Source organism: Pholcus phalangioides, unplaced genomic scaffold, assembly GCF_987345545.1.
Source record: "Pholcus phalangioides strain wild (caught in Gottingen) unplaced genomic scaffold, Ppha-v1.0 ptg000009l_1, whole genome shotgun sequence".
NCBI lineage: Eukaryota > Metazoa > Arthropoda > Arachnida > Araneae > Pholcidae > Pholcus > Pholcus phalangioides.
Window position 1 is genome coordinate 7,901,378 of NW_028301602.1, and position 26,484 is coordinate 7,927,861.

Below are 26,484 nucleotides of genomic sequence, written 5' to 3' on the forward strand. Positions count from 1 at the left end.
AAAGTTGGCAGCTATGCCATATGATGAGTAAGATGCTGAAGATGCTACATGATGATAATAATGATGCGATTAATGCTATATGATTATGGAAATGAAGATATGTAAATAACTATTGTTTCTCTGGGCCGGCGCTTTGACGCCATTTGGAAATTACTCGTCCCGGAATTTAGAAAATACTCGTCCGTTTCGACAGTTCTCAATAACGCTGGTAGATGGCGGCACATAATTCAGTATTTCAAAATCAGGACCGGTTTTTTGAAGTCCTGAAACATACTGGTAGATGGCAGCACAAGTCCGTTATCTCAAAAAGTCATAATTTTTAACATATCGAGAGAGGGATTGCGCTGTTCCATAAAAAACCAGCAAAGCGGATGCGAATCATTGAAACGTGAATGTGAGAAAGGGGATGGATACAAGATAGTTATCATTTCTTACAAAGTTCCAAACCAGGACCGATGTTCCCTGAAACATGCCATTAATTTCATGGGATACAACCGTCCTCCTTTTTGGTGACATTCGGAGCGTCCTCCTACGTTTCAGAAAATTCCCCCTTTTGTCCTTGTTAGGTTTCCAGAATCATTTCTTTTTTTCCTGGGGAATTTTTTTTTGTCAATCTGTAACATATATCTCTTCATTGGTAAGTGTTTGCTTGTGTCTTTTCCTCACACATTTTTACACGCTTTGCCCAACGCCCTCGAACGGTCCAAGACGAATCCAAATTGCCTCCAGCCAGTAATAGTAACCGCGTCTCAAGCAAAAAAAAAACAAATTTAAAAAAAACGACAAATATCTAAGATGAATATTCTTGTTTGTAGTCGTAATTATATATCGTAATGTAATTTCAGAGTTGGACAGATAATTTTAATCGTTGATTTCAAGAATGAAAAGTCAAGTTGGCTTCGTTGAAAATACGTGAAAAACCGGGACATTTTTGCAAAAAAGTCGGGACAGCCGAAAAACCGGGACTGTCCCGGGAAATACAAATATGGGAAGTATGGTCACCCCACTTTTGAATAAATTTCCCCCCCCCCACACACATTCCGAAAATTGTGCTGTCATCTATCGGTGAAAATATGTAGTCAAGTATTTTACACTCCACAAAACGCATTTTGTTTCGCATTTATATATATATATATATATAATTTTTTTTTTAATAAAAATTGATGAACTCTCAAAATTTCCCACAAATGCCAAGAAATTTCCCATGTGGACCAATTTTTCCCACGAAAATGGGAAATTTCCAACTAGTTACCATCACTGCCTCCAAACGAGGCAGATGCTATTCTAATAACTATGGCCCAGCTTGCCCGAGGATAGAATGAAAAAGACAGCCCGAAAACAACTCTGGACAAAGTATATTTTAATACTTGATCTAAGGCAAATTTATGTGTACAAAATGATAATTTTTATGAATAAAAACCATAATTTATTTCTTAAAACTAATAACGATAGAACCTCAAATAGATACAACTTCTTGTATTCAACTCCAAAAACAAATAAATACCTTGTTCAAAAAAATATAAATTACCTAGGGCCAACTATTTGTAACAAATTCGGTAAAAAAATTATCAGACCTTAGAACAAATAAACATCTCAAGAAAGCAATTTTCACATTCTCAAACTCTATAACGAATTTTGAAAGATTTATTGAAAATATAAATAGGTAACCAAGGAAAAATTTGAAATATCTATAATAAAAAAAAATAATAATAAATGAATAAAAGGAAAAAAATATAAATCGAGCGTGCCGTTTATTATATATAGTATTTATTAAGCTCTAAGACGGACCAAATGGGTCCCTAAGAGCTGCATAGTGTATGTTTTGTCTTCTGTTCTGTTGTCTTTATTTTATTTTGTATATTTATATTCTGTATTCATGTATTTATGTGTGCTGTTTTGAATTATTAAAAAAGAAAACTGCAATACCCATTTCGAGAATACCATTGTTTGCTTACCAACAGCAGATGGACAGCTTTCTCCATTCCGGAATAAAGAAAATAGGATGCAAACAACACTCAATACTGATTCCTCTGACAAAAAAAATGCAACTCTCCCAAAAGCTAAAAAAACAGTTTTTGAGGGTATAGAAAGAACCCCCTCCCCCTCTCGTTCCAGGCGCGAAATAATAAAACTAACTAGACAGTGGTCACAATTCATTAAAAGCGAGGGGAGTGGGATCGTGATGTCTGTGCTAGACATGAATATCAAAATGTCGAGACGTTTCAGTCCAAGACGATTGTATTTGCACAGCGTTTTAGCCGTCATCATCCTTTTCCGCCTGGACGAAAATTCTGGAAGAAAAAACAAATTAACCAATGGACGGTAAAATTAAATAAGCTTGACAACTGTAGGAACGACGTATTAATTTTTTTACATTATGATGGTTCTGCTTCACAAGCAGCTACTATACCAGTGATTCCCAACGTGAGCGTTGGAATGTTCTAGGGGGCCCCGTAGAAGCCACGGATATAACATCGGATCCTATGGGTTAAATTGCTTTGGGGGGGGGGGGCGATGGAAGAAAAAAATTTCTGAAGAAGGAGGTGATGGGACAAAACGGTTGGGAAACTATGTATTATATCATTCATATTTGTTCCTCACTTTGTTGACAACTTATCGTGTGAGTTTGAATAACTTTTTTTTCATAACTAGAGTCCGGATTAATTAGCGCAACTAATGGCAGAATATGAAAACATTGGTCAACAAAAATCACATTCAGTAACGAGAAGAGGTCAAACAAATTCGCACCAGGAACACGTGTACAATTTCCGTCTACCGCCATCTTGCCTCGCGATCCTTGGTCAACCATCGACAATAAGGGTAGTTTAGCCGTGTTTTGAAAAGCTTTATAAATGCAGACACGCTTACACTTTCACATTCAGTGTTTAGAGACTTAAATAAATAAATAAAAAATCGATAAATGCTCATTGAAGAGCCATGAAAAGCCAACACGCAAATTAGTCTGATAATGAATCAAATAAACGGCGAAAAATGTTCGCTGCTGTCCAAATACTTGTAGAATACGTTGTTTGAAAGACCAGTCGCACGAAAATGGAAGAATACAATGAGAATAAAAAAATATTTGTTTTCAAGGAAAAGTTTCCTTATGATATCACGCATCTACTAGTACGATCGGAACCAACTACAACGCCGAGCGAAAAACTTCACTGCAAAACATTATGAATAAAACCCCATAAATTAAAAAAAAAATTATGCTGTATATATACGATATAAAACACTTTCTCAAAAGGAATAATTCTGACTATATTTGGCGATAATCATTGAAAGAATTCGATGGTCCAGAATGTGCGGCTTTATCAAACAATGGACGACACGAACTTCTTTCCATTTTTGTTTCTCTCGTCGTTGTTAACATTCATAAAAAAATATTATTTTCCTATACAATACAGAGGTACATGGAAAAACATGTATGAAGTTTTTCAACATTCCACTGAATGGAAGATCACAATAGCTTAATTATCCCTCTACACGTCTTTTAATGCGTTTATCGGTGTTTTTCTGTCTTGGAGAGTGAAGACATCACCTTGAATTGTGAAAACAGCAAATGTCACAATCGATTAACGATACCGGTGTGACATGGGAGTAAAACAACCATGTTTTAAGTATTTTCACATTTCTGTGCAAAACCAACGACGGTATATATTTTTCTGGAAATAGACATTCTTATGTTGGACCCTGGAAGATGTCTCTACATTACATAGAGCATGGGAGGTAGGCTGTACTTCGTTTTCTTAATCTAACTACGATACCTGAAAAATACTGATATTATTTCATAAACTTAAGGTAACCGACTACCTTTCTTAGCACTTTTCTATAAAATGATACTGGAGTGAACTTCAATTTTCTGGTAGGAAGTCTGTCAAAATGGTCAAAACTATAGTACATTTTGGACCACCTATTCCATTTTCTATGAAAAAGTAATTTTTATGTCAAATTTTATGCAAAATTCATGTAATACTCGAAACTCGATTGCAAACAATTTTATGGATGAAATGTTTTGTTATTTTCACAGTACATTCAGTTAATGATGATGCAGGTTGTGAATCAAAAGTTTCATTTATCATAGCATGTATAAAACACTTGTTAACCCGTTCAGGTTTGAAACCGTTCTCTTAAGTACATAAGCAAAATGCCGTTCTCATTTTTCCATTGCGTTGTGTTGTGTATATACTATAAAGTATAACCTTAGGCAAAAATTTTACACAAAGCAGTCATGCACGAGATGCTGAAAATTAATTAGTTTATTTACGCTGTAGTTAATTGAATTAATGGCAATTGCATTTTCCATATTACCATCCTTATTAAAAAAATTAATACATACTCCATTCAAAAATAATTAAAAAATTCTTCTGTTGGCCCCCAAAACATTTAAATTCGTGAACCTCAACATTATATGACACATGATTTCATTACACCTCCGTTGGCCCCCAACACAATTAAATACGAGAACCTACACTATAAGTCACATATGGGAGAGAGAACATAATCCATGCATCACTCACCATGTTCATTGGGAGACCCCTCCACTTAGAATTCATAGCAGCATTGCGTCTCGAGCCTCGATTTCTCGAGCTTCACACACTCCGGTCCTGATATTTGTATGACCACTCGTCATTCTTACTTCTCTTCTGTTACTAGCTTTCTCTCTCTCTCTCTCCTATCCAGATTTTCTCCTCCATTTTAAGATTTCATAACGGACGTCCCAGTCCTTTGGAAAACTCCACCCATTAATTTTATTTGATATTTTACCCATCATCTCTAAGTTTCTACTCGTTTCCCGAAGGTTGTTCATAAGATTGGCCATTGCCGATCCATCCCTAATTTCTTTGTCCATGCCACTCTCCGTCAAGGACCCCGACAAATCCAGCGGCCATTACCTAACCTTGAACCTCCTCAATTTTTCTCTTTCATTGAAGCTTCCCATGACTAACATACTGAGCATTTTAGATCCTCTGTTATACGTTAACCTCTTAAATAAAGGGATTCTATTTCTACTTAACCCATTTGCATCATAAGCGCATATATGCGCGGAATTTTCCTGGTCATTATCACCAAAGCGCATGCATGCGCGCTAGTTTTTTATTCGTAAGAACAAAACATTATAGTACTATCATACTGTATAAAACTATTAAATTTAATTTTTCAAATTATTTTCAATGTATATCTTCATTGTGAACTAAGTAAAATTATAAATTCTTTGTGTACGCCATTTTGTTTTTCACTTTTTTTCATTTTGAAATATTTCTAACTTTATACAATTAAAAAAAAATTGGTGATATGGGCCGTCATCTTTTCTCAATCTTGAAAATTGTCTTTCATTCGTTGGTCCCTTTATTTTTTACGATTTGCCGCTTTTTCTCAAAGACAACACTCCTCGGACGATCCTTCAAGCCCAGGATTAGACAAAACGTGTGATTAATCTTAAGTTTTCGTTCATAACCTTACCAATATAAAGGGGGTCCTGTAAGTACAAATGCGGCCTTTATATCATGAACCGTCCGTCGTAGAGATGATTTCAATTTGAGAAATGCTTATATAAAATGAGTTCAAAAATCACTCTGTACCAATTTTAACAGTGGAAATACAGCGCATCACAAAATAAAAAAATCTAAACTTTTATATCGTCCCCGTCCCCGTTCTCTAACTTCCAATTAGAAAGTTATTGTCCTATCTCCTCTGAGCCCAGCAATAAAAATTTCATGGTTTTATGTACAATATTTGCTGAGATATTGACTTCAAAAATCGAAGGGAGAAAAGTGTGCAAACAACAAAATAAATGGGAGAAGGAAGAATTTTGCGTTAGGTTTATCCCCCCAAGTTTCCTCCGATAATTTTTAAATTCAAATACCTCAGGTAATATTGCAATTATAAAACGGGATTTTTCTTTTGTTCTCAAGAAAGACAGCGCAACAACTTTCTAATTGGAACTTAGAGAACAAGGGGACCGTATAAAAATTCAGATTTTGTTTATTTTGTGAACACTGTAATCCCCATCTTCAATCTAGTACATGCTAATCTTTTAACGCATTTCGAGCATTTTTAAAATTGAAATCATACCTCTACGTGAAACGGTTCATGAGATAAAGGCCGCATTAGCACTTAATAGGACACCCTGTATATAAGAATATCATACTAGAATTTTGTAATGATACAATCAAATAGATTTTGAGAAATTTGGTTTTGAACTCAAATAAAATGTCAAAAATAGCATTTTTCATTAACACATTTATGTTTTTATTCAAAGATTACTTTATATATAAAAATGCCACCCTAAAGTGGGCGATGCTTCAGATCTAAGAGTCCCATGAACAAAACGAGACCTGTTTCGGAATCACAAGGAATATGGCTTTTCATAAAAGATTGTAAAATAAAAATCGATATTTTCTTCCAAAATGATGTTATGAACGTAGTTGGATACCTTAAAGAAAAGTATGTTAAATATGGTCTTTCAATTTTTCCTTTGTAATTTTAATTCGCAGATATCACGGAAAGGCAGGGTACGAGGGCCCACAAGAGAAAAAGGATAAATCGACTCCTTTCCGTCGATACTTCAGGAAACTATGTATTGAGTCACTGATAACGTCTTTTCCGACGATTACGACGACTAAGAATAATTTCAGGAAGATCGTCAAGATCTTTATCTTCTGCATTTGTCTGACGGGTTTTCTTTACCAGACTTCGGATTTCTTAAGGTTATACTTGGCTTATCCGACTATGGTTGATGTTCAGTTGACAAATCCGGATGAGATCGAACTACCGGCTGTCACTGTATGTAACAGGAATCGGTAAGCATTTAAAATCATTCATTGATTATTGAGATAGGTCAAAAAATTTTATGATATTGCTTTGTGGCGTGTATTTCATATGATGAAAGTAAATTACCATTGGGGAATTGACCATTGTCCAATAAGTAGATAAATTATGCAGGGTGACTCACCACCGCGTGTACAAACTTCTTAGTGGAGTAGGTGACTCGCAGACGGATCGGAATCACTCAGTAATGCAGGGTCGGAAATGTTCTCCTGACGTGGTAGGTGGCATTGTTCGAGCGCAGAAGTTCTGGGCGTTTGGTGCATTCTGGCTTGCTCGATCACCGGATCTATCATGCTTTGATTACGCCTTCTAGGGACTCCAGACTGAGGCCATATCAAAACACTGGTTGCCGACATCCTTGTTTATAGCACAGACGAACAGGTTACATGCATCGCAATCCAAAACATCCCCGGAGCCTTCCAGAGTGTTCAGAATCCTATGCACCTTAAATGTGATGCCTGCATAATTGGATGACACCTTTAACACAAACATGATTTCAGAATTTTTGAAACTTTTCAATACTTTTGGGGCGGGGGGGGGGGGCTCCTGTTTGATTCAGGGTCCGAGGCCAGACTCAGGAATCGCTGGAATCCCGGGGGTGAGCAGCTTTTAAAGAACCCACAGCATTTTGTAACACTCTTCTGCACATCCCTCCAGGATTTATTCAGAAATTCCTCGTCACTCACGTTATCCTTCATTTACGTCCTTTCTCGTAAAAAATCTTTATTTACTATTATCTGAGAATAAACGAAATAAGGAGTTGAATTAATAAATCTAGTTTATATATATACTTTATTTTGATCTGTAAAATCATACCTTGTCGTATATGCGTACGTAAATACGGTATATGAGAGAAGTGAAAGTTTCATAAAAACTAAAACTTCAGAGAAAAATATTAAAAAATCGAATTTTACGTGCCCCGGAAGGGCCATTGAATAGGCACGGTATCAAATTTACGCAAATTTCAATACGCCACGTAAATTTACGTCACAAACGAGTGTTTCCTCAATGTTGCTGCATGAACTTTGAATATTTTTGTGAATTAAGCACAATACCAAAATCCACTCAGTCCTCGAACAAGAAAGTACTGCCAAATCCCGTTATAACGAACTCCAAGAAACCGGTGAAATCACTTCGTTATAACGAAAGTTCGTTATGAAGAAATACCAAGTTTTTGCATTGTTCCTGAATAAACTTGCCTGGGGGATTAGAAAATTGTTCATCAAAACGAGATTTTTTCGCCACAACGGTATTCGTTGAAACGGAATTCGACTGTATTGTGGATATGCCCACTGAGGTCACGAGGTAAATCTGTTTCTCAAATTTCTATTGAATTAAATTGATTTAAACGCGAGGCATCTATAGAGTGCTGGCAGGTGGTGAGAGCATTATAAACCAAAATCGAGAACTGTAACAGACTTAACCGAGTGACCAGTTAACGTGACGACAGAAAAATACGAAGACTTGCTTCACCACAAAATCACTCTGCTAGTAAAAAATATTACATAAAATAGAATTAATTATTTCGAGAGGAAACTGTATGTAGACGAATTGACGGAGTCGGGCTATTTACAAAAAAGCAACATGATTCGTGTACCCTTCTCGAAACATCAGCATAAGAAAGTGCGATTAGGGGGACTGGAATCGGGACCAGATGCCGTATTCAATTGAATCACTGCGTATACTCTTCAAAAGTTGAATGAATTTATAGACTGCCCAGACGGTTATTCATTTTATTGGCACGATCTAAGAAAGAGTCCATGAACTTTATTCATCACACAGCAAGGTGTATGTTCAGTGATTGTATGGGAATCGTTTGTTTATGATGAACAGACCTCATTGATATTCTTAAATGGCGGTCAGAATTCAGAAATGTACCAAGAAACATTTGAAAGCCATTCATTACCCTTTTGGAGAAATATCAAGTGTTTCCATCTGGACTTTTCAGCACGACCATGCTTCCATTCACGCCTCAAAGTCAACGAAAATGTGGTTCAGAGCTGAAAACGCCTCGGTTTTGGATTGGCCAGCGTCCACTCTGAACACCAGTCTCACAGAAAACCTATGTGTCTTGCATACACGTATTACACGTGTCTTGCATAGTAGAAAGTAGAGGGAGAACAATATTTTTTTCGGTTTAAGTACAGAAAAATGCAATTGAGAAAGCATGGTTTGATTTGTCCTGAATTACTATAAAGCCTTGTACTTTCGATGAAAATATGTGTATCTGATGTATAAAAATCAATGACGATCACATAAGATACTGAAAAAAAATTCTGGTTTTTTTTTTAAGTATTTAAAATCTAAGCCTAAATAATCTATCGTGGCATGCATTTTCATTGTTTTCGTTATAATGTAGAAATTATTCAAGATTTCTGTTTTGCTTTCGTTATGTGATATTCATTCGTCATAGAAATGCTGCGCAAAATGTGTAAAGCCTCACAACTTACATTAAATAACTTAAAACTCAAAATTGCCCCGTTGTGCCTAAACTTTTGTGGCGCACTGTATAATAATAAGATGCTGTGTGGTTTGGGGAACAAATAAATTACACCCGATTCCTGTATTCAAAACTTTCCAGGCTCAAGAGGAAAGATTTCTGCAAGGCATTCACACAGAAGTGCTCATTCGTCTTAAGAACGGTGGAAACGTTCTGCAAAGTGTACAAAATATTATGTAGAAATGGGGACAAAGCTGAAGATATCGTTCTTGCTGTAAGTAGTTCCTATGTATTCCTCATATTTCATTACGTGAGCACATTTGTTACATTAAAATGTGTCGGATATAAAATACCAGGGATTCAACACTTCAGGAGCTCGACCTGTTATCTACATGCTTTCTAATATCGATTATGCTGTAATGGTGCGCATAGAAAAAATTTCAAAACTTTTTCAGTGTTTACCAAAAGTGAATGAATTAAATCGACGCCGCTTACTAAGTCAAAAGTGTCATCCAGGCTGAAGGTTCATGAAGTCATCATGCATGGAAGTCACGTTGCGTGTTAAATTCCAGGAAAATCCTTTGGTGTGACTTTCAAATCATCAAGTCACCGGAGTATTGCAACTAGACCTCTATTGGTGAAATCGATGATTCAAAAATTTCAGATATCAAGAATGGAGTCGCGGCCAAAATGAGGTTCAATCTCCCCGTTAAAACGTCTCGCCACACAGAGCAACATGCCTACACACAATGATACAATTATTTAATCATTACACTTCACTCATAATTGGAAAAACTGATGGCAGATGGCGGCACTATACATAACGAGCCATTACACAAAAAAAAAAAACTTCATTACACGTACGTTCCAGCATGTACCAATTCCTTAGAAGTTCTGCGGAAGAATATGAACGAGGTGCAAGTGTGGTTTAGTAATGATGATGTTTCATCATCACTACGAAACCACTAGTGATGTTTCAAGAACGATAAGGGGATCGAGAGGGCCTTTAACTCCTTTATGATCACAGCCTCTCTCCTCCTCATCGCGAAGCTTTAACGTATCCCTATGAACCGAAGTTGTTTTTTTTTAATCTGCCCAGTTTTTTCTATCTATACTCCTGTTAATAATTCTTTCCTTACATATAATGTATCTTTCTACTATATAGATACAAGAGCGAAAGAAAATATACACGGTGAGGGTGACAGAGAAATCTACTGTAATTTCTCTCTCTCCCTCTCTCTTTTTATCTACTTTACACTTCTACTTATTTCTGTTTCTTTCTTTAATTTTTTCTGTCCCGTTTTTCCTTTTTCGCTAACGTGCGAATAAGGCTACCAATTTTATCACCGATGCGTTAAATAGTGACCATTCAAATTCGTTGCCAAAAGCCTTTACGCGAAGGGGTTAGCATTCACAGCTGATTAACAAACCACAATTTCATAGCCATAGCACGCATGCACGCACTCATGGGCGGAGATACGGGGGAGCAGCAATAATGACGATGCCCCCCCTCCCCCACCTCAGACTTCCAAGGTCCATCTCGTATGTACGCAGTTAGTGGAAAGTGATGATTGCAAATGGATTAAAGTATTTTTCCGGGTAAAAGCAATAAAAGTGAAGAAGTAATTAGACCTACAAAACGTATACGTATTATTGCGATATCTTCTGACAACGACGATAGTTATCAAAGTGTAAGTAATTTTGAAATATTTCTAACTTTATACAATAAAAAAAATGTTGGTGATATGGGCCAATTTCTCACTTTTTCGAATGATGCAAGTGGGTTAAAGTCCAGGTGAGGAAAGAGAAACATCACTAATACTTAGGTGGCGACGTAACCTGACAGCAAACTTATGTAGCTGGATCTTAAATAGCGAAACACACCAATACAAAATGGTTCTGCTATTTGCGAAACATGATGGTCGAGATTCGACATCTTGACATGCATTCAAGACATTGAATCACGGACCGGCTCTACGAGTTCGATTCGGAAAAAACTGGTCCTCGCTTGTAAGTCAGCAGTAGGTAAGGTGCCTATAAAGGAAAGTCGACTTATCGTTCTCTATCTTTGAGCAAAGAACAGGTTTGACGCACCAAGTCTCAGAATTTCTGAAAAAAATAACCAAATGATAACTATATTCAAAAATACCGATTGTAAAATGGCCATATGTCCCGTTCGTTTGAACGGGATGTATGGAAACAAGATAACCGTGTTGTTTTTCCATCCCATATAAAAGGTTTTAAAATGTTAAATCTTGCATTTTTTTCAATCGTTCTAAAACCGGATTTAGAGGCAAAAAAAAAATAACTTTTTTCCTTTTTTAACTAGAAATTTTGGGGATAGCATGGAATTACATAATTTGTATTACTTTGCAACCCGGTTCTTTGTTTAAAGATGGACGCTGTCTCACACAAATTTTTAACATAAATTTCTGATGCGATCATGAATTCAGAAAAGAAAATTCAACTGCTTCCGTCATAATTATCATTATTATCATCATCAATACCGAATCATTATACTCTCGCAATCCGGGTGAGTGAGCTAGATCACTAAGCTATATAAACAACGAACCTCTTTCCTTTGTGCTAATATACGGCTCATTGGGCCCATACATCATGGACCTAACTCACAAGGAAGGGTTTTAGGGTGGCGTCTTCCATGATTTGAAAAAAATTGAGGCTGATTCTATTCATTTAAATATGTGCAAAAATATATTTAAAAAAATCTGGAGAAATTATTATGGGCCATTCAAAAGAATTGCAACAATATTTTGAAGGCCAATGGAGGCCAAGAAAGAATTTAAAATCCCGCAACCCCAGTGTTGAAGTGGTGTCATTCAAACAACACGTGATCAACTAAAGCACTAACAAGGAGAAAAACAAAAGAAATTTTTCCCTAGATGAAAGAAGCTGTTTGGAGGAAAAAAGAAAAAGTAGAGCTAGAGAGTGTGTATGAGAGAATGAAAATTAGATTTTTGTAGATATCACCAAGAAGCGCGAGAGGTGATGAGTATCCAACTATTATCATCACTTTTAGTAATTTCTGTAGACGTAATCCTTCCACGTACAATATTTTGGCAACAAATTTAGATGATCTCAGGCGCAAATGCGGGCTGATCTGTCCGTTATAAAGTCACGTCACCGAGGGCAACAGGCCTACAAAGATACAATTATTCAATCATTACTCTTCATTCATAAGTTAGAAAAACTGATGGCAGATGGCGTCATCACACACAACAAAGATTATACAGAAGCAAACTTCACGTCAGATTTATAACACGTACACGCACATTCCAGCTTGTACCAATTTGTTAGAGGTTTAGCAGAAGAATATGGACGGAGGTACATGTGTGGTTCAGTAGTAGTTTGGATGAACACTATTTTTCACGAATCGGTGATAAATGTGGTAACCTTGTCCTTAGTACGTTAGAAAAATGAGGAAAAAAAGTAGAAATGAAAAAATAAATAGTATAATAGATAAGTTGATTTCTCTTTCACCTTCACCCTACGTGTCCTCTTTCGCTCATGAATGTATACATTGGAAAAAATTCATTATATGGGGGAATCGTTAACAGGAATATAAAAAGAACGGGGAAGATAAAAAAAACAACTTCCGTTCATAGCGTTACAATAAAACTTTGTAATGTTCAGGAGAGAAGAAAGAAAACAGAAAGAACTGGATTTAATCTATTTTCCACTGGCGTTTGGATGAAAAACTTCGTCCGTGATCATAAAAGGGTTAATAACTGCACTCCGATGCATTCTTTTTTTTTTTTTCTGGTTGAGATGAAATGTACTTCAATTTTTTCAAAATATTTCGAGGACGACACCTTGGGACCCTTTTCTTGTCAGTAGGGAGTGGGACGTGATTGACTCGCATTTAGCAAACGAAAGGTTCCAATAACTTTTAGAGAATGTAGTCGTATAATTAATAATCACAGATTACTTCAACTAATTGGATTTCATGAAAAAGTTGTAAATGTCTTGGCGTGTGATTTTCTAGGTACCCAATTTCACAGATGCGTTTGACACTAACCGCACATGGGAATTCGTAAGAAAATTTGGATTGCAAAAAGACGAATCCCTGATGGGCTGTCGAATCATAAACAACGCCGAGGCAAGAGATTGCAAGTACGATGTAACCCCTACATGGTTTCTTTTGGTTATTTTTTACTTATATTTTTAGAATTGCAGTATTGTTATTACTTGATAGTCAATTTTTCCCCCACCATATTGATTTTATTTATATGTAATCGGTGATGGTTTAGAAATATCATCAGTGTCCCGGTTGTCGATGACAAGGGTTATCCAACTTATTGTTATGCGGTACAGTCTCTGTGGGGTAAACCAGATGAAGAGCAGCCGGTTGTGCCAACCACAACAAGTTAGTAGTCCCATGCCATTTCTAAAGTGATTGAAATTGATCACATCCTCTCTAGTACAAATGATTCTGATATTGTTTGTTCGTTGTATTTCATGGCTTTTTATGTTTTTTTTGTTTTGATGTTGCAGTGTATCGTATAATGTTAAACATGTATCCTGAACAGTATATGGACTCAAACATGTTAATTCAAGCCAGCGTCTTAGTTCACGATGCGCGCACGCTTAGCAACCCAATGAAAGACGGCATCGTCCTCGAAGCTGGAAGCAGGTACTCGATGTACATCAGTAAAGTACGTCAATATTCTCTTTCACTAAATCATCAAAACCGTTTCGCTTTCTGATAGTGATTTCGTGGCCATTGTCGAAACGGCCGTTAACCCTGTAAATGACAGCAGAAATCCCTAAACCCGCCTGTCATAACTTTTTTTCTAATGAAGTAGGCTTTCTTCCGATTTTTACCAGGTGCGAAGGATTATAGGGAAATGAGTTCCATACTGAGAAATCAACTTTACAAAATATATATATTTACATATGAGCAATAATATATTTACATATGAGCAATAATATATTTACGTATGAGCAATAATATATTTACATATGAGCAATAATATATTTACATATGAGCAATAATATATTTACATATGAGCAATGAGCAATAATATATTTACGTATGAGCAATAATATATTTACATATGAGCAATAATATATTTACATATGAGCAATAATATATTTACATATGAGCAATAATATATTTACATATGAGCAATGAGCAATAATATATTTACGTATGAGCAATAATATATCTACATATGAGCTTATCAATGCTAAATAAGAGCTTTTAAGGAGGCGAGATATCTCGTCAATGCTGCTTAAAGGATTAAAAAAAAGGTTTCGTGTAAAAACTCTTTCTCTTGATATGAGTTCATTTCTCTCAACGCTTTTCCCCAAATCAGCTGGAATTTAAAACTCGCTGTTCAGCTGCACAAAGTTGGTTTGAACCCCACTGGTGTTGCAGTAATGGTCGGCTAAAGTTGGTTTTCTGTGCTTCCCAACTTCGATGCGCGAATGCGGGCCGATCTTCCCGTCAAAAAGTCTCACCACAGAGAGTAACAGGCCAACAACGGTATAAATATTCAATCATTACATAACTCTCAGTTGAGCACTGAAAAATCAGACACAACACTACACACGCACTCAGACTTAGGTATACACACTCTGTTCCAGACTCTGCCACGAAGCTGGGATGAAAAAGTTCTCGGCAACGGGATAAGTCCGGTGTCAGAGCCTCGACGTTCATTCACTCACTCTTTCAGCTGCAGAAAGTTGCCAAGTGTGGAATCCTTTCAAATCTTTGTCACATTTAAAAGGCGGTAGAAAAGAAATCGCAGTTGCGTTCCGTACCTTCAACCGTTGCTGTTTCACAGCACCTAAAAACTGTATACAGTCCGTCTCGAAAGTTTAAGCACTAATGGAATATGGCAGTTATGAAGAGAAATTAATAGCAAATAAACTTTTGATATATTTGCCTATTAGATGCTTTAATATCATGTCTGTAATTTATATGAAAAGCCACTAGTAATAATGCAATCATGATTGTTTTATGTAAAACAGAAAATTGGACATTTGAATATGTCTCAAAAGTTCAAAGTATCCGAATACGTTGAAAACGTCAGGGGCTTTCATATATATATGTGTGTGTGTGTGTGTGTGTGTGTGAAAGCCCCTATTCTTTGTGATTAAAAAACAGACCTTGTTTTGTTTATGTAACGCCCAGAACCGAAGCTACGTCCACTTTAGTTAGTGTTGCGTTTGTATATACAAGAGATCCACGAACAAAAACTTGTTTTTGTTCGTGTTTTGTTCGTTTTTAAACGTGTTTTATATACAAAGAATGATATTTTTGACATTTTTTAATTGAGTTTGTGACATGATTTATAAAAATATATTCATTGTATCATTACAAAATTTTAATATGTGTGATATTTGTTTTTCTATATACTGTTGAGGTTATGAACCAAAATCTAAGGTCTATCATATATATATATTTTTTTGAATTACGATGTTTTATAGACGAAATGTAGGATGAAATTTCAAAAAATTCACAAGTATATTAACGTATTTGGGTGTAACTTATGAGAGTCCTTTAAATTTCGATCCATAACCTGCAACATCACTAGCTAAATTTATATATACTGTGAGAACCACAAGACATTTCATTATCAAAACTTTTCGCAATCGTGTTTCGAATATTACGTGAATTCTTCGTAAAAAATGGCATAAAAAAATGACTTTTTCATAGAAAATAACATAGGCAGACCAAAATTTGTTACTATTTTCACCATTTCGAGACGCTTTCTATCAAAAAAAAAATGTCATTAACGTTCACTCTAGTACCATTTTATAGAAAATTGCTCTCGAACCGAACGAATTCGGATGCCTTAATCGCAACGTTAAAAAATCTTCGTAGAATGCATGCAATCCCAAAATAAAGTGCCAATGATATCTTGCTGTGCCTGTATTGCTTTAAAAAAACGTATTCCCACTCACAGAATCATATTGTGAAGGATTTCTGGGCTTCAGGGAGTGGCAGCATCCTCCCGATAGCAATACAACACTTGAGTCCTTCCAGAATAGTGGTTTTTAATCGGGTGCGGGAGAGCATTTTCGGGGGTGCGAGATAGAAAAAAAAATTATAACCTGTTGACTGATAATTCTGGAATATTCAAATAATTATAAAAATTAATTTTTTCAGTTCTTAAAAAAATATGAATCCTACCAGTATTTCGACACATCATCTCCTGGCTTTCGCGTTGTGCCACACAAAGTTTGTGTTGTAAGTTTCTTTTTCGATTAGCGATCGTACATTGAGAGAGTATATCACTATTTCTTTATAAAGAATTTCGCCGTTTGTTTACATTGGTATTTCGTGTTATTAGCTGGTGGTGCTCAGATTTGATAGTGTCCTGTACACATGTGTGTGACTCAGGGAAAAACATTAAAAAATTTAGTCAAGTTTCAAAGAAACATCAACTTATACTTGTTGCGGCTACTTTACCGTAATCAATTCCGGCCATATATATCGCCATACTGCAACTTCCAACCTGTGAATTTTGGTGGGAAATGAAGGCGCCATCTATTGCCCCAGACTCGGTAGGTAAAGAACATGATTCCGGCGTTCTATGCCCGGATTCGAACCCGTGGACGTTGATGGTGACCCTTATAGTGGGCGACGAGCATCTTGCCACTGCGAAAGATTAACTTATATTTGTTGCGGCTGGAATCTATGAGTGAACTATTCAATGAATTCCTTTTTTTCCAAACGTTTAAAAATAGTAATTCTAGAGCCTCTCATTGCTCTCTATGATTATAAACCTCACGGATAAGAATGCCATAAAAATTCTTTATAATGTCCTTTAAAAACTTTTCCCCTCTGCGTCTCACTCTCATTCCACTCTAAAAACATATCACTTCAGCCGACACAACACGTCTTCTTTAAAATTGGCATAAAGTGCTTATACTTTCGAGACAGTGATTTCCCACCAAAAAATAAAAATATACGTGCATATTATTCTAACTGACCATATAAATCAATGCTATATTCAATGACACATTTATTTTAATGGATTTGAATCGCACTTTAATTATATGCCTATGAATAATATTTTGAATTTGTGTTTTTTGCTTTTATCGCCATATTTTCATCTTGTACTTAAACTTTTGAGACGGGCTATACTTCATCGTGAATCACATTGTATTTATTATACACTATATTTACAGATAGTAAAAGAATTATTACCATCACCATATGACACACGCTGCAAAGATTACTTTCAAGAATGGAAGGAGAATGGCGGGATGGCGCCGTTGAATCAAATGGTAAGAGTGTCTTCATATTTATGGACATCTCGCGCGCTCCCCTAGACCTCTAATTTTATTTTAAGTTTTAAAGCTCCTTCCTTTTTACAGCAGGGGTTCACAACCTTTATAGTCCGCGGACCAGACATGCGTTATTTCTGTCGCTCGCGGGACCGAAATTTCTATATATATGTTAGTGACAAAGCGCGAAGTGGCGCTTCACCTTTACCGTAACGTAAAGGCGTTTATTACCTTTACCGTAACATATATTACCTTTACCGTAACATATATTACCTTTACCGTAACATATATTACCTTTACCGTATATATATATATATATATATATATATATATATGCATATGACCTGCATAATAGTGGACATTAACATTGCCATTTCGACTTTTTTTTTGTGAAGTCCTCTTTTTCCCTTATTTTCAACGAGGCTTATTTGAATTTTTAAAATCAAGACTCAAGTTTTTTCATGATTTGTAATTTAACATTAGTGTGATAATATAATTAACATTTCTATGATTAATTGTGATTCTATCATAATTAATCATAGTCATGTAAATACACTGATCTCACTGCAGTTGAATATGTTTTACGATAATTCGTATTATCTCGTATGGATCCAGATTTCCTGTATTTAAATAAAGGAAATATGGTCAGTCCATAGGCATCTATCATGTTTTATATTAATACAGTAAATCTCTCTTTTGCGAAAACCATTGAGACAAAAAATTCGTCCCGTTAAGAGGAGTTTTACGGAAACAATTATTGGGGGTCGGTGGTTGTGCATCTCTGAGCAAGGCTCAATATCTGTGTGTTTTACGTATTTCTTCATACCGCTGTACATCAACTGTCTTGGAATGGTGCGGTACCTCAGGAAAGACTTGGGTACTTTTGTCTTGTGAAGACAATCGCGTTTTGCTAAAGTGTAGGAATGACATAATTGTCTGTATGTATAATAGGGATTTCAGACCCATAGTACGCAACCCTCTAGGGATCGGAAAAAAGGTACGTGAAAAATGGTCAACGATCATTGAATTAATGAAACAGTGCAGACCGTTTCTCATGAAAAAGTGTAGTATTTTACATTGGGTTGCTGTAGTGTACAAATACAGTAGAATCCTGTTATAACGAACCCCAAGAGACAGGGAGAAATCCCTTCGTTACAACGAAATTTCGTTATAAAGGAATTTCATGATTTTGCATTGTTCCTATTCAGACTTATCTTGGGGATTAGAAAAGTGTTCGCGCGCGTTATAAAACGAGATTTTCGCTCTAACGGTATTCGTTTGAACGGATTCGCTAAACTTTATTTGAATTCCATATTTTTTATGAGCATCTTTTTCAAGTCACCTCGTTCGGCAACTTACCTGTAACCACTGTGCGGTCGTGTGGGCATCGTGCTGAACTTGCATCGCTAGGATGCAGGTTCGAATGCCGTTGACTGTACAATGGTGGTCTGTTGAAGTTTGCTTTCTGCAGTGTTCCAACTTCGACGCGCAAATGCGAGCCAGAGTCTTCTATTTGAAAAAGACTTTCCACAGACAGCAGACAGATCCTCAACGCGAAACTTACATACCATGTGATTTTCACTTCAAAATATGGAAGGCAGATGCATCACCCAGTAGAACACGAAACAGGCATAACTCTGACAACATATATAAATACCGAAGTCCACGCATATAGTACTGTATTTCACATTCCTGCATGTGCGAATTTCATGAGAACTCTCCATGGTGAATGTTAACGAAGAGTAAATGGTGCACATTCCCCAGTGAAATTTCTAATCAACCACTGCACGCCGGAGTGTGTTTGTTCTGAGGAGTAGTATGTGTGGTCCCTCAAGCATTTACGTTGTGAGAGTTGTGCATGTTTCGTGTTCTTGCTGGTGATGTCATCTGGCTCCGATATTTTGAAGTGAAGATGATAAATCCTTGAATTTTTTCGTGCTATTTAATTATCCTGTTGTAGGTCTGCCTGCTCTCTGCGCAGAAACTTTTAGAAATGGCAATACGGATCGCTTTCGCGCCTCGAAGTTGGAAAACCGCGGGAAACCCACTTCAGCCAACCACCACTGTGCCACCAACGAAGTTCGAACCTGAACCCTCACGATGAGAGTCCAGCACTATGCCTACACAACCGCACAGCGGCAGTACTAGTACCTAGGTGCAGGTATATCTTCCGAATATTTCGAGGGATACTTACCCAAATCTCCTACGTATTTCAAAATATGCGCACGCCCTCAAAGCATTTATAGAGGTTTTATCATATTATCTTATATATAATATTACATATTATCACGCATGAAGAATGGAAATGTGCTTATCCCTATATCATAGTATGTAGTATGAACAACATAGACAGTACAGTACAGTGAATGGCTGAAGCGGTAATTGAAGTAATTGACTGTTGGTCAAAGTTTGCGAATGGGTAATTGAGGGCTATATAATAAGGGCTGTCTCATCCTTTCGAAGCTATTCTTGCCGCCTTGGCTCAGCGGGTGTGGGATCAGGGCCGTGATGTCACTGCTATAATACTTTCTAACCGAAGCACGACTTTGAAATACCAGTATAGCCAGGGTCTAGGTAAGTGAAACAGATGGGCCTAGAATGGGCCAGAAGGGGTCTAAATTCAAATTCTAGCACAGGAATGGCTAGCTACTGCTCTGAGGGTAGCGGATAGCAACTAGCCGGGTCTTTCAGGGTGATGATGTCAGCTGGTACCGACTCAGGCACGTCATGAGAAAGCCCTTATCATATATCCCTGGCATAGGGCAGCCTGGTATGTCGAAGACCATTTTCGCCTTTGTTGCCTGTGCTTTTTTACTTGTGCTTGTATCGATATACTTTAATATGCCTACAATTATTGGTAGGTAGTGTGCATTTTTATGTACATATCACTTTTACTGTATATTTAAACCTAATAATTAAATTATTTAACCTAATAAATAAATAATTGATGTTTTACAGATGTGTATCGACAAATGCCGACTCGATACTCTCGTTGCTAAAAACAGTTGCATCGACAACATGATCAATTATCCTCATACATATACGCTTTGTGGGAGTGGTAATAATTTTTTATCTTACATTTTACAGTAGGGCGCTGCTTATTGGAATCACTGATATAATGCTATCAGTTTCATACAAAATACCATATCTAACGAAAACGGTGGAACCTTTTTTTTTATAGTTATCGGGATTTTTTTGAAAAATTTATTCAATTATATATATTTTTATTCAAAATATATATTTTTTTAAATTTGACGAACTCGTTTGACTGACGTATCAAATATCTGTTTATGTTATCAATTTAACATAGGTCTAAGGCTGGCATTACACTATAAAACTTTGATAAAAATTCTTTTATAAAACTTGAAAAATGTAACCAATAAACCATCTGTTACATTCGAGCGAACTTAACTGATCGGCCAATTGGTTGCATTTTTCAAGTTTTATAAACGAAGAACTTTTATAAAACTTTTATAGTGTAATCCTGGCCTTAGTCCCCCCCCCTAACAAGTGTGTTCTTAAAAGAGCTTAAGTGCTTTAGCAAATTGGCAAAGAAAGACGATAACTTTTTTTTTCATGTTTTTCTTTCGGTTTCTAAGAACCATCTGACAAAAAATTGTGAAAATATGGTTGAGACGCGCGTATCGTGTTAAAAATTACTCGAAAATGCATCATGTAATACTGTTGTAGGAAAATTATGCAAAAATATATATTTTTTTAAATTTGACGAACTCGGTTGACTGACGTTTTTCTCTGTACTCGGAGCATTTGAGATGGAATAATCACGACTAGAAACGCATTCTTTTGGAACCAAAATAGCCTAAGTGATAATTCCCAAATTTCGTTGTAGCCATTCTCGCTGGACAGTTTTTTGACCATTACGGAAAGTTTTCTAACTGTAACGATCATTTGAAGTGGTCGATCTTTCATGTCGGGTGCTAAATACGAATACAAAATGGGCGAATTCAAATAGACATCAACAGGTTCCTTCAAACACATCCCAACTGTAATTTTTACATGAATGAAATTAATTTGTGGTATTTAATTTTTATAATCGTTCAAAAATTAATGTAAAATTAACTGCAATAAATTTTTCTTTCGTTATTTCACAGGTAAGTACTCTGTCACGAGTGAAATCACGAGAAACTGCTATGAAATGTGTCCGAAAGCTTGCAGGTGATCAAGGGGGATTACGTTATTATACCATTATTATTAAAAGGATGTTTCTGTTTTGTACATTTTACTTAGGTTTCTTAGAATCTAGTGTCTTAGAGACATTTTTCTGGGGAAAAAACTAGTACTTGTACAATATTTTACTTATAACGAGTATCTATAAATCAAAATATCGAGTGTTCATATTGTATTATATCAGTGCATGTATACTATATACTGTGTATATTTACATATATGTTACTGATAAGCCCGAAGTGCGGCCAGTTCGCGACGACGCGGACCACTTCGTGAATTGCTCAAGAGTTTTTGCCAAAGTCCGAATTGCAGAAATGATCTTTGGCCGGCCATTTCGTAAAGTGTCAGATCCCTGACCAAAGCTCGATGTGCTGATGTAAGATGGCCTGGTATGAGTCAAATCCATTTTTTAAATCGCCTATGTCGGATACATGTCTATATATATAGCAGCAGATTAGCTCCATCCGACGAGGGAAAAAAAAGTGAAATTTGAGAGAAAAAGCTATTAAAATAATTATATAAACATCATAGTTTTTTCTGCCAAATTTTGGAGGAAAAAAAATTATTACCGCATCGCAACTGTGGTTTAATAGGTTGCCATAGCTAACGTCGAAGTAGCTATCACGAAAAAAATACGCCAACTTGACGATGATCCCGAACTATGTCTTTTGTTATCGGACTTTGGCCCGGGATTACCGGCCCCTTCGTAAACTGGCTGGCCAATGTCTCAAAATTCCTTGTTTTGCAATAAATATGTAACATACACATAAAAAATATATAATATATATTTTTTTCTTAATTATTGTATAATTCATTACGTAGAGATGTATCGTACAGAGTGAGACCAGAAAAAAGCGATGAACTATCGAAGTTGGTGAGTATCACTCATAGGACTTCAACTTTAAAATTTATTTCTTATTAATTTTTGATCATTTCAAATTTCTAATTATTTTTCTGAATTGCTCTATGCAGTGTGTGTTCAAATATCATACACTGCAATATATTCGGAAAAACATCAACGTAAATATACCAAAAATAGAAGAAATATCAGCTAGACGCATTTCGGAATTGTATGGAGTTCCTTCCTCAGTATTTGCGAAAAAAAAACGCAGAAAAAGAAATTACTCCTTATAAAGTAACTCCCGCTATATGGAGTAATTACTTTTTCTGCTTTTTGTTTTTCAACTACTGAAGAAGAACTCCATACAGTTCCAAAACGCGTCTAGCTGATATTTCTTCCATTTTGGATATATTTGCGTTGGTGTTTTCCCCTAATATATTGTCTCACCCGAAAGGTAGTTAATTTCTATCATACGCTGCATTTCGTAATGATAGTTATTTTCTGTTGCAATTAGAGCTGGGAATCAATTGAAGCTTTTAATGGCTAATCAAAAATTATTTATCGATTAATCGGTTTTTTAATCGGTTGTTTTCGAATTCTCATTACTTATAACAAACGTAGTAATGGTAAGTATATAATATTAATGCAATAAAATGTCTTTTCCCATTTCAAGTGTAGCACCTATTTGCCAAACGTAAAAGGGGAACAGTGTACTTTGAGCATGATAAACCTTACAACAATTGAAATGTTTTTAATAGTATGGCATTATAGCAAATATTTTTGGAGTGGAAGAATTTAGAAATATACATAAGCTTACATTTGAGTACGGTTTTAAATCTTTGTCTGTGGTGCAAGTAGGCATAATTGATAGTGGCAAAATTGAGTTCTTTTTGCTGTGCTTTCTTCTTAACATTGCAAGTTTAGTCAACTACACTTATTACCAAAACAGTCTGTGTCTTTTTTGGGGTTTAAACCTTATTTATGTAACACACATTATGCATTTATAGAAAAATACAGGACAAGTCGAATCGTTCAGAAATTTGGGTCACGTGAATCCTATGTTCGTACTCACAATTTCCATTGAAAATTTAATCACGCTCGCATTTAGGAGACCAACAAAAAATTAAATAACAAGGAAAGGTATTTGAACTTTTTTGGAAGTATTCAGATCACTATTTCTTTAATTGCGACAAAAACACTGTCAGTTTGAAACTTTTTAGGTTATCGAAAAATGAAGTTATCCATATGTGTGTGTGTGTGTGTGTGTGTGTGTGTGTGTGTGTGTGTGTGTGTGTGTGTGTGTTTCATAACTTTATGCAACGGGCTCTGCTATTCACTATCGTTTAAGCTGACTTTGATAGTGTTTTCTGTTGTTTTTCTTTTCTTACAGTGTGATCAAGATGATATGGCATGCAGGTATGAATCAGTATTTATATCATTTTACCTCAAAATATGAAAGTCAGATAGCAGCGCCAATATAACACAAAACAAGCATAACTCTAGGAACATAAATACGTTAAGAACACGCAAACACACACGTGTTCCTCCGTGTAATCGACTCGTTTGAAATTCCGGAGCACAACCAAGGTGCATATACGGTAAAGTACTAGTATCTATGAGATGTCCCATAAATTCGTATAAATAGTTTAAAAATTCTTAAAATTGAAGCAATCGGTACATTTGAATGCGGTTTGCAAGAAGTTATTGTTACAATAATGTATTTTTTGATGGAAAAAATTAGTTCAAATTTTTATCGGTAGATGACGCTGCAAGAGAGCAAAACGGGGTTGATTCGACCCGAACCTTTCCTTCAATTTTCTTTTGTGTCCGAAACGTTCGTAGAGGTTCATCAGGCGATTCGTGGCTGGAGTAAAATTTCACCAATAGTGCTTTATCCACCAATGTCACTATCATAATGAATACCTTTCGTAAGCGCCAGTAACAGGAAAATTCAGAAATGAGCTACTAATCCTACACCCTACATTGTATAAGACTCGGATTTGTATCTTTCTAGTGGTGTTCGTGTGTTCAATGGTAAGTTGCTCATCTTCCACTATGAAAGTTTCCCTCAACGTCCATTGGTTTGAACCCGGGGAAGAACATAGAAAATAAGTTCTTCATCTACCGAGCCTGCGGCGATAGATGACGCCGCATTTCCCACCCAACTCCAGCGGTAGGAAACTGCCGTGTGGTGATATTACCGGAGTCGGTATGCGGTAAAGTGCTTTTCGTGCAGTGCCCTCTATAAACAAAAAATTGGACTTAATTTTTTTCTCGGTTTAACAAAAAATCATTCGTAAACATGACTTTTTTTTCTTTTTTTTTCAAACCGCATTCAAATACACAAATTCTTTTAATTTTTATCAACTTTTAAACAATTTTCGAATGTGTGGGATACCCTGTATGTCAACACAATACAATATAGTCAAATGATGTACCATTACGTGATTGAATTTCATTTAATCCTCATGGAATAAGCTTACAAGGATTCCTAATACGTGATTAATTTAGATTACGATATATAATAACAAACATTATGGTATCATCAAACTAATAATACTTATTTTCTTCCTTTCTCTTCTCTATTCTTTCGTTTCTTTGTATCCTCTTTTCTTTTCTTATATTGATTTTTTTTTTCCATAAAATTTCAGGAAAGAATTTATATTTATTGACATCATTTTACCCCGAATCGAGGTGACGAATTTCAAATATAAACCGAAGTACCAGGTACATTGTTATCTGCTCCATTAGAAATTGATGAAAATTATTTATTTCTTTTAAACGTTCAAATATTTTAGTTCACATTTTCCTTATTATTGTTATTTTTATTTAATTTGGTTAATTTCTTTCCAGAACATTGAGATGTTCAGTTATCTAGGTGGTTACGTAGGAATGTGGCTTGGAATATCACTCGTATCTATCTTCGATTTCATCGAGACTATAGCGCTGCTTGTGTTGTATCCATTGAAGAAAATGAGATCATCGGCTCGAGTCAAAAGTTTAAAGAAAAGACCAAAGGCGTGGTTGTACTACGACAGATATAATCACTTTTGATCAGATATATTTCTGATTTACAATTTGTGTTTCTTTCATTTCTCTTATGTACGGCATGACAGATTAATCAAATGCAAATGGGACGAGTGTCTCCCTGATGACAAAACACACAGATTCTAAAGCGAATAGCCCAACGCAGTGATCAAAGGCGTATACAGTGAAAGTCCGTTATAACGGCAGTTCACAATCAACATGTGAATTGTCGTCATAACGGACTTCTCGTTGTAAACGAAATCTAAATGTTTGCTCTGTCTGGTTATTTAAAATTGCTTAAAAATTAGTTGCTTTATCTGCTTCAAAATATACTTTAGAGCATTTATTAATTTTTCGTTCTGGCATTTACGAATAAACAAAACTCTAGTCATGAAATTGATTTTTGGTATCGCAGCAGTTTAATCTCCAACGCATTTTTGCATAGAATTCCGTGTTATGAAAGGGATTTAGTCGACCAATCGGACAAAATTCTCAATTATTATATCACTGTTCACTTTTATGGCTGTATAGAACAGAAATTATATTTTTTTTTCCGCTGATAGGAAAGTCTTATGGCACGTCATTCGGAAACGACTTTAAAATAGAAATACTGGTCTCTTGGTCACTGGAAGAGACAAAAGTCAAATAAAATGTTCACATGTGTATAGTGGGAAAGCCCAGAAATAGAAAAAAAAAGTTAAAATAATTTGATTTTTCTGTGTTCATTCTTTGTGAGAAATACCTCAGAGTAAATGTTTACGAGGAGCGTGTCAGGAGCCATCGTGTTTCAATCTCGAGAGAAGGGAAAACGTTTTATAACGTTATAAGCGAATGCTTCTCAATTTTGAACTCGCTATAACCGAATATATTTTTTTTTTGTATCTATAACATTAGC

General features: G+C 35.8%; 1 protein-coding gene across 1 annotated transcript; it reads left to right on the plus strand.

Annotated features, from left to right (window-relative positions):
• The first annotated feature begins 3,586 nt into the window (after positions 1–3,586).
• LOC149081687 (acid-sensing ion channel 4-A-like) lies at positions 3,587–25,831 on the plus strand. The gene is made up of 13 exons (XM_089236848.1): positions 3,587–3,732; positions 6,501–6,806; positions 9,416–9,548; positions 13,278–13,405; positions 13,543–13,658; positions 13,787–13,947; positions 17,435–17,533; positions 20,492–20,591; positions 21,646–21,709; positions 22,544–22,595; positions 23,953–23,978; positions 25,214–25,289; positions 25,416–25,831. The coding sequence occupies exons 1-13, from the start codon at positions 3,704–3,706 to the stop codon at positions 25,614–25,616; spliced, it is 1,491 nt and encodes a 496-aa protein (XP_089092974.1). The 5' UTR covers positions 3,587–3,703; the 3' UTR covers positions 25,617–25,831.
• The last annotated feature ends 653 nt before the right edge of the window (positions 25,832–26,484 follow it).